We start from the raw sequence: 15,207 nt of genomic DNA, 5'->3' as shown, positions 1-15,207 counted from the left end.
ACGGGAAGAGTTGTTAGGAAGTCACACGGCTGGTGAAGGACCCTGACCCCCAAACCTAACTCCAAGACCACCTGAAGGAGCCTCCAAAGATCGCCAAGCTCCTCGGAATCCCGGGGGCGAGGCCGCCCCCTCGACAGGCCCCGCCCCCGCACGCCCCGCCCCCTCCTCATGCCCCGCCCCTTGACAAAAGTCCCACCCCCAAGATGGCTGCCCCGGGCGGTGGAGAGGGCGGGGCGCGCCGGGTCACGTGGTCCCGCCGATGCCTACGTGGCCTCCAGCGGACGCCCCACGTGTCCCTCGCCGCGCCTCGTCCACCCTCCCCGGCCCTGAGGACCCTAGTCCAACATGGCGGCGCCCAGCGGAGGGCGGAACGGCGTCTGCGCGGGGTTGTGGGCCGCGCTGCTCCTAGGGGCGGTGGCGCTGAGGCCAGTGGAGGCGGTGTCCGAGCCCACGACGGTAGCGTTTGACGTGCGGCCTGGCGGCGTCGTGCACTCCTTCTCCCAGAACGTGGGCCCGGGGGTACGTGCCACCGCCGTCCAGGGTATTTGAGCGCTGGCAGGCACGGGGAGGGAGCGCGGAGCACTGAGGGCGGGTCCTGAGGAAGGGGCGCGGACTGCGAACGTGGGTACCGAGGAAGGGGCGCGGACTCTTGTTAGGGTCGGAGGCTGAGTGGCGGACGCCGGACCACGAGGCCGGGGTCATCACTGGGGCAGGAGTGAACTAGGGAGCGGGGCCTTGTGGGCGCCGGCGGCGTTGAGGGGGCGTGGTCACCTGTCACCTGCCCAGAGTGATCAGGCAGCCCTGCCCTCCAGACGCAGAGGTGGGATGGGAGTAGTGATGTGAGCGGCCGGGGGCTGGGGGTATCTGCCCTCCTGGGCCTGAAGGAAGTCTGTGGCTGCCGCTCCGACGAGGGAGGAAGTGCGTCTTCCTTCCATTGCACAAAGTTCCCCCTCACCTAGGGTGTGAGGCTGGGCCCTTCTTGCCTGGAGGCAGCAGGCTTGGGGCTAGGCCAGCCGTCTACTCAGCTTGTCGGGAAAGCCCCTTTCCTTCTCAGCCTCGCTTTCCCTGCCTGTAACCGCAGTATCCATACTGTTTTTTGACTATTTCCTTCTTTTTTTTTTTTAGACTGGAGTGCAGTGGCATGATCTTGGCTCACTGCAACCTCTGCCTCCCGAGTTCAAGTGATTCTCCTGCCTCAAGTCTCCCAAGTAGCTGGGATTATAGGCGCGCACCACCATGCCTAGCCAACTTTTGTATTATTAGTAGCAGTGCAGTTTTGCTGCGTTGGCAAGGCTGTTCGCAAACTCCTGACCTCAAGCCACCTGATCACTTCACCCTCCCCAAGTGCTGGTACAGCGTGAGCCACCGTGCCAGGCTCGTTTGTTGGCTACTTACTTATAGCTAGGTGTGATGCCAAGTCCTTTGTATGTTAAGCCCAAGTTACAGATGATAAAATGCTTCAGATAAAAAAGAGAAATAGAGAAAATAGAGGCTCAGAAAGGTTTTCACTTGTCCAGGGTCCCTAGGTGTTCCTGCTGTTCTGTTTTGTTTTGTTTTTTTAGACAGAGTTTGGCTCTTGTTGCCCAGGCTGGAGTGCAATGGTGTGATCTCTGCTCACCAAAACCTCTGCCTCCCAGGTTCAAGCGATTCTCCTACTGCAGCCTCCCAAGCAGCTGGGATTACAGGCATGCACCACCATGCTTGGCTAATTTTTTGTATTTTCAGTAGAGATGGGGTTTCTCCATGTTGGTCAGGCCGGTCTCGAACTCCTGACCTCAGGTGATCTGCCTGCCTCGGCCTCCCAAAGTGCTGGGATTACAGGCGTGAGCCACTGCGCCTGGCCTGGTATTCCTGCTGTCAAAGCCCGTGTTCCTAGAGGGATGGGTGCTGGAGTGAGGGTGAGCTCCTGCTTCTTGTTCTTCATCCCCCAGAGGCCATGTGGGTTATTTGTTGTGACCCAGGAGCTCCACAGAAGGAAGGCAGATAGGGGGCGCCTGGTAGGGCTGACCCCCACAGACATCAGCCAGAGGGATCTCACTTTGCCTCTTTCACTTTTAGTACAGATGTTTGAAAGTGGAGTCTTGATTTTTGGCCTCCTTAGGCCCTGAACTTCTTTTGCACTAAAGATTACCTTCTAGCCGGGTGTGGTGGCTCTTGTCTGTAACCCTAATAATTTGGGAGGCCAAGGTGGGACGATCACTTGAGGCCAGGACTTCAAGACCCACCTGGGCTACGTAGTGTGACCTTGTCTCTACACATAATTTTAAAAATTGGCTAGTGGGCAGGCGCAGTGGCTCACGCCTATAATCCCAGCAGTTTGGGAGGCCCAGGTGGGTGATCACGAGGTCAGGAATTCCAGACCAGCTTGGCCAATATGGTGACACCCCATCTCTACTAACAGTACAAAAATTAGCCGGGCATGGTGGCAGGCATCTGTATTCCCAGCTACTTGGGAGGCTGCGGCAGAAGAATCGCTTGAACCTGCGAGACGGAGGTTGCAGTGAGCCGAGATCACACCACTGTACTCCAGCCTGGGTGACAGAGTGAGACTTCATCCCCCAACCCCCAAAAAAGAAAAAAATTGGCCAGGGCCAGGCGTAGTGGCTCATGCCTATAATCCCAGCACTTTGGGAGGGCCAGGTGGGCGGATCATGTGAGACCAGGAATTCAAGGCTAGCCTGGTCAATATAACAAGACACTATCTCTACTAAAAATACAAAAATTAGCCGGGCCTGGTGGCGCACACCTGTAGTCCCAGCTGCTCAGGAGGCTGAGGCATTAGAATCACGTGAACCTGGAAGGCAGAGGTTGCAGTGAGCTGAGATCGTGCCACTGCACTCCAGCCTGGGCAATAGAACAAGACTCTGTCTCAAAAAAAAAAAAAGAGAGAATAAAAATTAGCCGGGTGTGGTGGTTTCACACCTATTGTCTCAGTTACTTCAGAGGCTAAGGCAGGAGGATGGCTCAAACCTGGGGGGGTTGAGGCTTCGGTGAGCTGTGATTTCGATCGTGCACACCAGCCTAGGTGACAACGAGACCCTGTCTCTTAAACAAAATAAAAATTACCTTCTACCAGCCAGGCATGGTGGCTCATGCTGTAATCCCAGCACTCCGGCAGGCCAGTGCAGGCAGATCATGAGGTTGGGAGTTCAAGAGCAGCCTGGTCAACGTGGTGAAACCTTGTCTGTATTAATAATTAAAAAATTAGCCAGGCGTGGTGGTGCGCGCCTGCAGTCCCAGCTACTTGGATGGCTGAAGCAGGAGAATCGCTTGAACCCAGAAGGCAGAGGTTGCAGTGAGCCGAGATTGCACCATTGCCCTCCAGCTTTGGGTGATAGATCAAGACTCTGTCTCATGGGGGAAAAAATAAAAATTACCTTCTACCAAACCTCTTTTTTTCCTTCCATTCTCTAGGACAAATATACGTGTATGTTCACTTATGCCTCTCAAGGAGGGACCAATGAGGTGAGTTGTGCCAAGTCCCTTTTGCTTCCATGACAGCATCTGTTGTACGGAGCTGTTTGGCAGCAGGCAGCGGGGTTGGGTCTCATACAACACCTTACCCTCATTGAATGATTCTTCCTGAACCAATGGAAAGGGAGAGTATTGGCATTGAACAGTGATCGCAGATTCTGCTGTCATTATTCCACAGAGCAGGCAAATATCTGGACAAGAGGAGGGATGGGAGCCTGCCAGCCCCAGGAGCATCTGTTGCCATGTTGTGTTCTATGCTCAGTGTGACAGGTTATCACAGCTGAGGGCTTAAAACAGCACCCACGTATTATCTCACAGCTCTGAGGGTCAGAAGCCTGGGTCAGCTCAGCTGTGTGCTTCATAAAACCAAACTCAGGGTATCACAGGCCAGGCATGTGGCTCATGCCTCTAATCCCAGCACTTTGCGAGGCCGAGGCAGGTGGATCATCTGAGATTAGAAGTTCAAGACCAGCCTGGCCAAGATGGTGAAATCCCATCTCTACTAAAAATACAAAAATTAGCCAGGCGTGGTGGCACATGCCTGTAGTCCCAGCGACTCGGGAGGCTGAGGCAGGAGAATCACTTGAACTCAGGAGGTGGAGGTTGCAGTGAGCCAAGATAGTGCCACTGCACTCCAGCCTGGGCGACAAGTGAGACTCCATCTCAATAGAGAGAGAGAGAGAGGTCACCGGCAAGGCGTGGTGGCTCATGCCCATCTCCACAGAAAATGAACAGATTAGCTGAGCGTGGTGATGTGCACCTTTGGTTCTAGCTGTTTCGGAGACTGACATGGGAGGATCTCTGTCTCAAAAAAAAGAAGTGATTTGAAGCACATGGACACAGATACCACTCCACTGCTGGCCTCGAGGGCACCACAGGGCAGGGAGTGCAGGCGGCCTCGAGGAGCTGAGAACAGCCTCTGGCCGGCAGCAAGGAAATGAGGACTAACAGCCTCTGGCCGGCAGCAAGGAAATGAGGACTAACAGCCTCTGGCCAGCAGCAAGGAAATGAGGACTTCAGTCCCGCAATCGAGAGGAAATGAAAGCTGTCACGGCCACAAGAGCTTGGAAGAGGACCTCCAGCTCCCATTGAGAGCCTGGCCCGGCGAACACCTTGAGATGGGGTTTCATCATGTTGACCAGGCTGACCTTGAACTCCTGGCCTCAAATGATAGGCCCACCTCAGCCTCCCAGAGTGCTGGGATTACAGGCGTGAGCCACCGGCCCGACCTCCTAGAGATTGTTCCGTATCCTGTGTAATGTGCTTCAGTTGCGCGGACACGTGGAGTTGACTGGACAGCCGCATGCTGAAGGATTCAGGGTTACTTCCAGTCAGCCCGGGAATGACCTTGGCTGGAGTTCATTGTACAAGTGCGTTTACATCTATGGGAAAACCACCCAGAAGTGGGATTCCTGGGTCCGTTTTTTTTCTTTTCTTTTTTTTTTTTTTTTTTTAAGACGGAGACTCCACTGTTGCCCAGGCTATATTGCCATGGTGTGATCTCGGCTCAGCGCAGTCTCTGCCTCCTGGGTTCAAGCAATTCTCCTGCCTCAGCCACCTGAGTAGCTGAGACTACAGGCATACACCACCATGCCCAGCTAATTTTTTTGCATTTTTAGTAGAGATAGGGTTTCACCATGTTGCCCAGGATGGTCTCAGTCTCCTGACTTTGTGATATGCGGATATGCCGCCTTGGCCTCCCAAAGTGTTGGGGTTACTGGCGTGAGCCACTGGGCCCAGCCTTTTTTTTTTTTTTAATAGGGACAGGGTTTCACCATGTTGGCCAGCCTGGTCGCAAAGGTCCATTTTCTTTTTCTTTTTTGAGACAGAGTCTCAGTCTGTCTCCAGGCTGGAGTGCAGTGGCGCGATCTCAGCTCACTGTAACCTCCACCTCCCAGGTTTAAGCAATTCTCATGCCTCAGCCTCCTGAGTAGCTGGGAATACAGGAGTGTATCACCACGCCCAGCTAATTTTTGTATTTTTAGTAGAGACGGGGTTTCACTATGTTGGTCAGGATGGTCTTGATCTCTTAACCTTTTGATCCACCCACCTCAGCCTCCCACAGTGCTGGGATTGCAGGTGTGAGCCACCATGCCTGGCCCAGTTTTACTTTTAAGAAAATGGACCGGCTGGGCGCCATGGCTCACGCCTGTAATCCCAGCACTTTGGGAGGCCGAGGCGGGTAGATGACCTTAGGTTGGGAGATCGACACCAGCCTGGCCAACATGGTGAAGCCCCATCTCTACTAAAAGTACAATAATTATCAGGGCGTGGTGGCAGGCGCCTGTAATCCTAGGTACTTGGGGGCATGGTGGCAGGCGCCTGTAATCCTAGGTACTTGGGGGCATGGTGGCAGGCGCCTGTAATCCTAGGTACTTGGGGGCGTGGTGGCAGGTGCCTGTAATCCTAGGTACTTGGGGGCATGGTGGCAGGCGCCTGTAATCCTAGGTACTTGGGGGCCTGGTGGCAGGCACCTGTAATCCTAGGTACTTGGGAGGCTGAGGCAGAAGAATGGCCTGAACCTGTGAGGCGGAGGCCCGAGACCGTGCACTGCACTCCAGCCTGGGTGATGGAGTGAGACCGTGTCTCCAGAAAAAAAAAAAAAAAAATGTAAAACTGTATGTTTTGAGAGCATGGTAGATTTACAGTTGTAAGAAATCCTACAGAGAGGGCTGGGCTTGGTGGCTTACACCTGTAATCATAGCACTTTAGGAGGCCAAGGTGGGTGGATCACGAGGTTGGGAGTTTGCGACCAGCCTGGCCAATATAGTGAGACCCCATCTGTACTAAAAATACAAAAAAAGAAAGAAAAGAAAGAAATCCAGAGAGAGATTCAAGTACTCTTTAACCAGTTCCCCAGTGGTCACATCCTGCAAGATGCCGGTTGTTTTACAGACGGGGATCTTGGAATGTTGCCCCGGCTGGTCTTGAACTCCTGGGTTCCAGTGATCATCCCATCTCGGCCTCCCAAAGTGCTGGGATGAGAGGCGTGAGCCACCCTGCCCGGCCTGCGTTCTCCATTTTGCTTGTAGTTGTTGCGGCCCCACCGATGCCGTGGGAGAGCCTTGGCTTCCACACGCACGTGGTGTGTGAGCAGACCGCGGGCTTTTGCCCTTCTGACTTGTGAGAAACGGGCATCTTGCTGCAGTTCAGCTTGCTTATCTGTTGTTTTCATAGATGATACTGGACATCTTTGCATATGTTTAAGAGTTGTTCTCAGGCCTGGCGTGGTGGCTTATGTCTGTAATCCAAGCACTTTGGGAGGCCAGGGTGGGAGGATTGCTTGAGGCCAGGAGGTGGAGACCAGCCTGGGCAATATAGCAAGACAGCGCAAAACAGAAAGACCAGCTGAGTGTGTGCTGGTGACCATACGTCTGGTCCCAGCTCCTAGCGAGGCTGAGGTGGGAGCATCACTTGAGCCCAGGAGGTGGAGGTTGCCGTGAGCTGAGATCACGCCACTGCACTCCAGCTGGGCCACTGAGAGACACCATTTTTAAAAAAAAAAAAAAGGAGCGTTCTTGTTTCTCCATCACTGGGAGCCGCTTCAGGGTGGTTTGCACTAGAGGCACCACTTTCACTGGAAGGACATGGCTCAGGCAGACTCCCTGATCACAGGTGGGCAGCAAACCTGAGCCTCCGGGAGGGCAGGGCGGGGGTGGTTGGCCAGCCCCTGAACCAGGAGGCACAGCTGGAACTCGTCAGGAGTCCCCGTGTGTCCCGCTGACCCGTGCCGTCTTCTCTCCCCAGCAATGGCAGATGAGCCTGGGGACCAGCGAAGACAACCAGCACTTCACCTGCACCATCTGGAGGTGAGACTCGGGGTAGGGACGACATTGCCGGCTGCTGCGGGCCTGCCCTGTGGCCTCAAGAGCAACTTCGGAAGGCAGGGAAGGGGAGGGGAAGAGGACGGACAGACAGATGGTTGCACCGCTAGAGGGGAACACAGGCCAGTGGGGACTCGTGCACGTGGAGGTGGGGGCTTCCACACGGGGCAGCAGCGTCGCTGGGGTGGGAGTGCTCCTCAAGGAAGTGCATTGACGCTGAGGCTGGGGGAGACGGGGGGTGGGGGGGCCTGTGTGGGGCAACGTCCCAGGGAGGGTGAAGCAGCTCAGACGGTCCAGAGCAAGGGGGAAGGGCCTGGGAAGGCCCCGAAAGGCTCTATCCTTCCTTAAGCATGACACAAAGTCACCAAGGGGCTTTTTGGCAATTTTTTTTTTTTGAGATGGAGTCTTGCTCTGTTGCCCAGGCTGGAGTGCAGTGGTGTGATCTCGGCTCACTGCAACCTCTGCCTCCCGGGTTCAACCAATTCTCCTGCCTCAATCTCCCGAGTAGTTGGGATTACAGGCGCGTGCCACCACACCTGGCTAATTTTTGTGTTTTTAGTCGAGACGGGGTTTCACCATGTTGGCCAGGCTGGTCTCAACCTCCTGGCCTCAGGTGATCCGCCCACCCTGGCCTCCCAGAGTGCTGGGATTACAGGGGTCAGCCACCTTGCCTGGCCCTTTTTGGCAATATTTAAAAATTGAGATAAAATGCAGCATTTTAAGCTCACACTTCAGCGGCATGTGGTACTTTCCCAGAGGTGCCCAGACCTCTGTCTGCATCCAAAACGTTTTCATCCCCTGAAAAGAAACTGTTCCCATCAGAGTCACTCCCCTTCACTGGGGCCTGGCAGCCATGCAGCCTCTTCCTGTCTCTGTGGATGGGCCTGTCCTGGACATTTCATAGAAATGGAATCAAGCCCTGTGTGGCCTTTGGTGTCTGGCGTCTCTCACCGAGCAGGACGTCCTCAAAGCTAATCCTCCCTGAGGTCTGTGTCAGCCTCATTTCTCTTCCTGGCTGAGTCCTATTCCAGAGGGCTTCCTGCAGGAACCTGCAGAGCTCAGATCCCTCTGGCTGAAGGAGGCAGGCTGAGGCAGGAGCCCTCCAGGCACCGACCAGGAAGGACGGGGAGGGCACAGATGGGAGGCTGCGTAGAAGGAGGAGGGGGCGGGGGGGAGGGTGCAGATGGGAGGCTGTGTAGGAGGAGGAGGGGAGGAAGGGAGGGTGCAGATGGGTGGCTGTGTAGGAGGAGGAGGGGGAGGGAGGGAGGGTGCAGATGGAAGGCTGTGGAGGAGGAGGAGGGGTGGGGGCAGATTGTAAATGGAGGCTGTGTAGAATGAAGATGGCGAGGGCACAGATTGGAAGCTGTAGAATCAGCCAACTGGGGTGGGAGGAGGAGAGAGGTGCTGGGCCGAGTCTTGGTGGAACTGGTGGGGCAGGTGCAGTTCGGGCTGGGGAAGAGGCAGACTGGGGATGAGCCGGGTGGGTAACAGGTGTGGGAGGCTGTGGGGTCATGGGTGTGGAGGTTTGGACGATGCCATCTCCCGAGGAGTGTGTCCCGCCAGTAGGGGCCCCAGCATGTCCTCCTGTGTCCCTTCAGGCAGGTCTTTACCAGCATGTTGTCTCTGAAGGACCTGCCTGGTGGCTCATAGCCGTCTGGGGTGCAGACATCTGGGAATCAGATTGCACCGTCTTCCACCTGGCCAACAGACATGCTCTGGGTCCACAGCCCCTCCCCAAGTCTCCCCACACTGCCTGGTTCTGCCCCTGCCACCATCCTCAGTCAGGCTCATGGTTTATAGGTCCCCGGCTCCACCTGTCCCTCTCATTCTCGTAACCCCACGGCCTCGATCCTGGCTTGATCCGGGAGTGGACGTGAAGGGAAGGAAGCCCTCAGGCCCCCAGTGGGGAGGGGCTCAGAGGACTTCAGGAATCTTGTCCCTTCTTCCCTGATCCTCGGTCCAGAATGTCTCAGCCCAAACAGTGGGTGTTTCTTGAGTATTTATTTTGTGCAGACATTTTGGAGGGAGAACTCCAGGCTGTAGTTCCAAACGTGACGAAGGCACGTTGACAGATGGGCGATGGAGACCAGGGAGTGGCAACGTTTAATTAAAGGACAGGGTGTGATTTGATGCCACATGTGGGCGTTGGCCCGCCGTCCCCTTCGGGGCGCTTCACAAACAGCAGACGTTTACTGAGTCCTTTCCGAGGAGATTCTCACCAGCTCCATGGGACTGGCCATGTTACAGGCAGCCCGAGGCCCCAGGAGGCACCGGCAGGATCATTGAGAGGAGACAGGCCCGATCAGCTCAGAGAGACCCTTCAGAGGCCTGGGACCCTCTGAGCCCAGGCCGCCCTATAGTCATGGGGAGGCCCACAGTCGCCATCATGTCTGCAGGCCACCGCCCTGCAAAGATCCCTGAGTGCCGGCTCCCCAGAGGGCATCCGGGCGGGCACAGGCCAGGAGCAGTTGAGATGGGGGTCGGGCTTACCCTGAGCCTGAACCCTCCTGTCCAAACCCCGAAAAACTCCCCAGGAACATGCTCAGCCCAGAGACCTGCCACCCTAGGCCTCCCCGTCTCAGACAGTGACTGGCCCTCCCTGACCTGGCCTGTTGGCAGCTGCTAGGGCTTAAAGGACAACCTAGAGGCTCCCTGGATCCCCCACCCCACCCATGCCCACAGAACCCCAGCCACAGATGTGGCCCCCCTGTTGTCCCTCCACCCCCATCGCACTCTCTTCACACGGCCAGAAGTGCTCTTCACACCAGAGATGCCATCATCCCCTGTTGTCACCTTCTGGCACCTTCCACCACTCCAGTTCCATAGAAGCCCCCGTTAACAGCCTCCTGGAGACCTGGGCACATGCTCCTCCCCTTTCCTAGTTAACTCCTGTACTTCTTGCCCTCTGGGAAGCCTTTACTGGCCTCTCATTGCCCAGCCCCCGCCAGCACCACGGTACCAGGATTGCTGTCAGCACCTGAGAGAGAAGCCATGTGCAGTGAATGGACATGGGGTTCTGTCCCTGAGCAGCTCTTGGCCCATGGGGGAGAGAGGCGCGTCTGTGAATGAGCTGGAAGAACATTCTAGCACAAAGGGGCCGAGCACAGTGGCTCACGCCTGTAATCCCAGCACTTTGGGAGGCTGAGGCGGGCATATCACTTGAGGTCAGGGGTTCAAGACCAGCCTGGGCAAAATAGTGAAAGCACATCTCTACTAAAAATACAAACATTAGCCAGGCATGGTGGCAGCCACTTGTAATCCCAGCTACTCGGGAGGCGGAGGCAGGAGAATTACTTAAACCCAGAAGGCAGAGGCTGCAGTGAGCTGTGATGGTGCCATTGCATTCCAGCCTGGGCAGCAGAGTGAGACTCTGTCTCCATAAAAACAAAAAGAAACATGGCACAAAGGAAGGGGGGTCTGATGTTGAGAGGGCCCATCCGTCCTTCCCAGAGTCAGCAGTGGGCAGGAGCAGTGTCCATGCTGAGAAGCAGGCATGAGACCTGCTGCCCCCAGCCCGGGTCCCTGCTGGGGCTACTTGCAGGGCACCCAGACCCAGGCCCAGCAGCCCTGGCCTGACGCCCTCGTCCTCCTTCCTCTGCAGGCCCCAGGGGAAGTCCTACCTGTTCTTCACAGAGTTCAAGGCGGAGGTGCGGGGCGCTCAGATCGAGTACGCCATGGCCTATGTGAGTATCCTGGGTCGGGGCAGGCTCTGAGCGTGGCTTCTGTGCACGGGGCAGCTGTGGCATGTCCTGCCACGAGGGTGGCTTCTGTGCACGGGGCAGCTGTGGCATGTCCTGCCACGAGTGTGGCTTCTGTGCACGGGGCAGCTGTGGCATGTCCTGCCACGAGGGTGGCTTCTGTGCACGGGGCAGCTGTGGCATGTCCTGCCACGAGGGTGGCTTCTGTGCACGGGGCAGCTGTGGCATGTCCTGCCACGAGGGTGGCTTCTGTGCACGGGGCAGCTGTGGCATGTCCTGCCACGAGGGTGGCTTCTGTGCACGGGGCAGCTTTGGCATGTCCTGCCACGAGGGTGGCTTCTGTGCACGGGGCAGCTGTGGCATGTCCTGCCACGAGGGTGGCTTCTGTGCACGGGGCAGCTGTGGCATGTCCTGCCACGAGGGTGGCTTCTGTGCACGGGGCAGCTGTGGCATGTCCTGCCATGAGAGGGCTCCATGGGGACAGGGAGGAGAGGGAACAGCCAGTCGTGCAGAGGGAGGGGATGTAACTTGGAGGATCCTGACACACAGACCCCCCCCCCAGGCCAGGAGACGCCGGGGTCTGGGGGTTCGGTAACCTGCCTCTGCTGGCTTCTCTTGTATATGCCAGAAAAACCTCCAGGCTGGGTGTGGTGGCTCACACCTGTAATCCCAGCACTTTGGGAGGCTGAGGCAGGAGGATTGCTTGAGACCAGGAATTCAATACCAGGCTAGGCAACATAGCAAGACCCTATATCTATCAAATTAAAAAAAAAAAAGGCCAGGCGTGGTGGCGTGCACCCGTCCCAGCTACCTGGGAGGCCGAGGCAGGAGGATTGCTTGAGGCCAGGACTTTGAAGCCGCAGTGGGCTCTGATCGCACCACTGCACTGTAGCCTGGACAGTAGAGTGAGGGCCTGGCTCAAAAAAAAAAAAAAAAAAAAAATCTCCTCTGCCTTTTTAGTGAAAGTGCACAGGTTTAGTCTCTGCTTCTCTGGAAAGCAAACGGAATCTTCTTTCTAGTGATGATAAGCATTGAAATGGCCCCGCTAAAGTTCCGCTCCTCCTCTTTCAGTCTAAAGCAGCATTTGAAAGGGAAAGCGACGTCCCCCTGAAAAATGAGGAATTTGAAGTGACCAAAACATCAGGTACCGAAAGATGGGGATGGGGTAGGGGTGACGACACCCCCTTGCAAGCACGGGCAGTCGGGGGCGGTGTGAGGAGGGAGGTCAGCCAGAGGGTCCTGGAGACTGTAGACCAGGCATCCACGTACTGGTTTTGTAAAGGCCACCTCGTCAGTATCTTCAGCTTTGTGGCACTGTGGGTTCTGTCTGAGCCATGCCGTGTGGCACAAAGGTGCTGTACACAGTGTGTCCACGAGTGGGTGTGCACCAGAACCTTATCTTAGCCGGGCGTCCTGCTAGGAGGCCACAGTGGGAGGGTTATTTGAGCTAAGGAGGTCAAGACCAGCCTGGGCAACACAGTGAGACCCTGTTGCTACAAAAATTAGGCTGGGTGTGGTGGTTCATGCCTGTAATCCCAGCACTTTGGGAAGCCAAGGCAGGCAGATCACTTGAGGTCGGGAGTTCGAGAGCAGCCTGGCAAACGTGGCGTCTGCTAAGATGTTGGCATCTCTGGTGTGAAGAGCGTTCTGGCCATGTGAGAAAGAGTGACGCGGATGGAGGGGCAGCAGGGGCCACTTTTGTGGCTGAGGTTCTGTGTGCGTGGGGGGTGGGGTATCCAGGGAGCCACTAGATTTAGTCGACAAACCCCATGTCTACTAAAAATACAAAAATATTAGCCAGGTGTGATGGTGCATACCTGTAGTCCCAACTACTCGGGAGGCTGCGGCAGGAGAATTGCTGGAACCCAGGAGGCAGAGGTTGCACTGAGCTGAGATGGTGCCATTACACTCCAGCCTGGGAGACAGAAGGAGATTTCATATCAAAAAGCAAAACAAAACAAACTTAGCCGGGCATGGCGGTACACGCCTGTAGTCCCAGCTACGCGGGAGGCTGAGGTGAGAGGATTGCTTGAGCCCAGGAGGTCGAGGCTGCGTTGAGGCATAATCATACTGCTGCACTCCAGCCTGGGCGTCAGTGAGACCATCTCAGAAACGGTAAACAGGGCTGGACGCAGTGGTTCACGCCTGTAATCCCAGCACTTCGGGAGGCTGAGATGGGCGATCACCTGAGGTCAGGAGCTACAGACCAGCCTGGCTAACATGGTGAAAATACCCAGATTAGCCAGGTGCGTTTGCACGTGTTTGTAATCCCAGCTACTCAGGAGGCTGAAGCAGAGAATCGCTTGAACTTGGAAGTACAGGTTGCAGTGAGCCAAGACTGCACCCCTGCACTCCAGCCTGTGCGATACAGACTCCTGTCTCAAAACAATAAATCAATAAAAAAAAAGACAAAGTAGAAGCGATCAGGGTGTTGAGGCTGGGATTGTGCTGTGCTGAGGGGCCTGCAGGGGTCACTGGGAAACATCAGGGCCCTCCTGTGGTTGCCTGAGAAGCACCCGTGTCCTCAAGTCACGTTCAGCTGCTTGGGGCCAATGCTGAGCAGGAAGAGGAATGCCGAGCTGGGGCGAGAGTGAGCGGTGAGGGAGCGGGCGGAGGAGGTGGGGCCGTAGCAGTGGGTGTAGCAGTGGAAGCCAGCGTTCTGACCCTGCTCGAAAAGTGTCATGTGGTCCTCAGACAGGTTCACCCAGTGAGCAAGAGCTCTTGCAGCCTGACCCACCCTGCATCCTGTTCAGGCCTGGATCCTCTCCTTCCTGGGCTTCTTCCTGCCCCTCCTCCCATCCCTTCTCGACAGGATGGCACAGATGACCAGGGTTCTTCCCACCTCAGGTCTTCCTGTGGCTTCCCGCTTCCTGCCATCTGTGTTAGCCCCACTGACCTCACACTCCATGCCACTGATTTTTCTGTCTGTCACCTATAAGACTTTCAGTGCCCGGGGCCTTTTCTCATGGGAGTCCGCTTTGGGGACTGCTCCGCTTCCCTGCTCTGCCCCCACCATGGGCCCCGCTCCAAATCCTCAGGACTTCTGAGATTTTTCAGTATTGAGGGCCCGACCTTGTGTTTCTTTCTTGCAGTGGCTCACAGGCCCGGGGCATTCAAGGCTGAGCTGTCCAAGCTGGTGATCGTGGCCAAGGCATCGCACACTGAGCTGTGACCAGCAGCCCTGCTGTGGGTGGCGCTTTCTCATCTCCACTGAAGCTGAAGGGGCCTGGGCACTGAAAGGGCCGGCACATCACTGGTTTTCTAGGAAGGATTCTAAGTTTTCTGCCTGGGCTGACGTTGTCTTGTCCAGAGGGGCATGAAGGGCGGCTGAGGACCTGGGGCAGAGAACAGCAAGCCCAGGGCCCTGCTGGGTCCCGACAGCTTCCCCGTCCCCACTTCTTGCTGAGCTCTTCTGGACTCAGGATCAGGGGAACAAAGAGGGTGGGAACACAGGGGTCAAGCTGGGGCAAGCAGCCATGCTCCCCCACCCCCAGCCCGTGCCCTTCACGGCCAGCAGGGCTGCCTTCCTGTGTTTGCCCGGGGGACCTCCTTTCAGATGAACTGGGGGGAGAGATGTTTTTTCATATTTCAATAAATAAGACCGTTAAAAAGCACCCCGAGAGCCTGGGCCCTCCTGGCTGGGCATTGCGGGTCAGGGTCTCAGAAGTGGTCTCAGTCTCAGGGTGGCGTTGTCTCTGGGTGGGACTTTTCTGCAGGCATCAAAGCTCTGGATCCCAAGGCAGCTGTCTGTGAACTCTTGCCCCCTTTCCCCTTGGCACTTGCTGTCCCTGGGCCCCCTACATGCTGTGAATTCACTCTCAGGTGCCTGCGGCTGCCAGAGGCCCCACCGCAGGACGGTGTCCAAGGCCAACCTGCTCTCCAGAGCCTGGGAGCATTGGTTTCTTTAACTTTTCTTTTGAGACAGGGTCTTGCCCTGTCACCCAGGCTGGAGTGCAGTGGCGCAGTCAGCTCACTGCAACCTCCACCTCCTGGGCTCAGGTGATCCTCTCGCCCCAGCCTCCCAAGTAGCTGGGACTATAGGCATGCGCCACCACACCCGGCTAATTTCTGTATCTTTTGGATAGAGACGGGGTTTTGCCATGTTGCTCAGGCTGGCTTTGGACTCCTGGGCTCAAGCGATCTACCTGCCTCAGCCTCCCAAAGTGCTGGGAGGAGGCGTGAGCCGCTGTGGCCACCCTCCCTTAGATTTC

The 15,207-nt window shown here is 56.4% G+C and overlaps 1 protein-coding gene across 1 annotated transcript; it reads left to right on the top strand.

The window, feature by feature from the left end:
• Nucleotides 1-337: 337 nt before the first annotated feature.
• MYDGF (myeloid derived growth factor) lies at nt 338-14,610 on the top strand. The gene is made up of 6 exons (XM_002761604.6): nt 338-519; nt 3,415-3,465; nt 7,222-7,283; nt 10,900-10,981; nt 12,068-12,140; nt 14,089-14,610. Exons 1-6 carry the CDS (start codon nt 346-348, stop codon nt 14,166-14,168), a joined length of 522 nt encoding a protein of 173 aa, XP_002761650.1. The 5' UTR covers nt 338-345; the 3' UTR covers nt 14,169-14,610.
• The last annotated feature ends 597 nt before the right edge of the window (nt 14,611-15,207 follow it).

The sequence above is a fragment of the Callithrix jacchus genome, chromosome 22, assembly GCF_049354715.1.
Source record: "Callithrix jacchus isolate 240 chromosome 22, calJac240_pri, whole genome shotgun sequence".
NCBI classification, from domain to species: Eukaryota; Metazoa; Chordata; class Mammalia; order Primates; family Cebidae; genus Callithrix; species Callithrix jacchus.
Note: the sequence above shows the minus strand (reverse complement) of the source record. Positions and strands in the feature narration are given on the sequence as shown.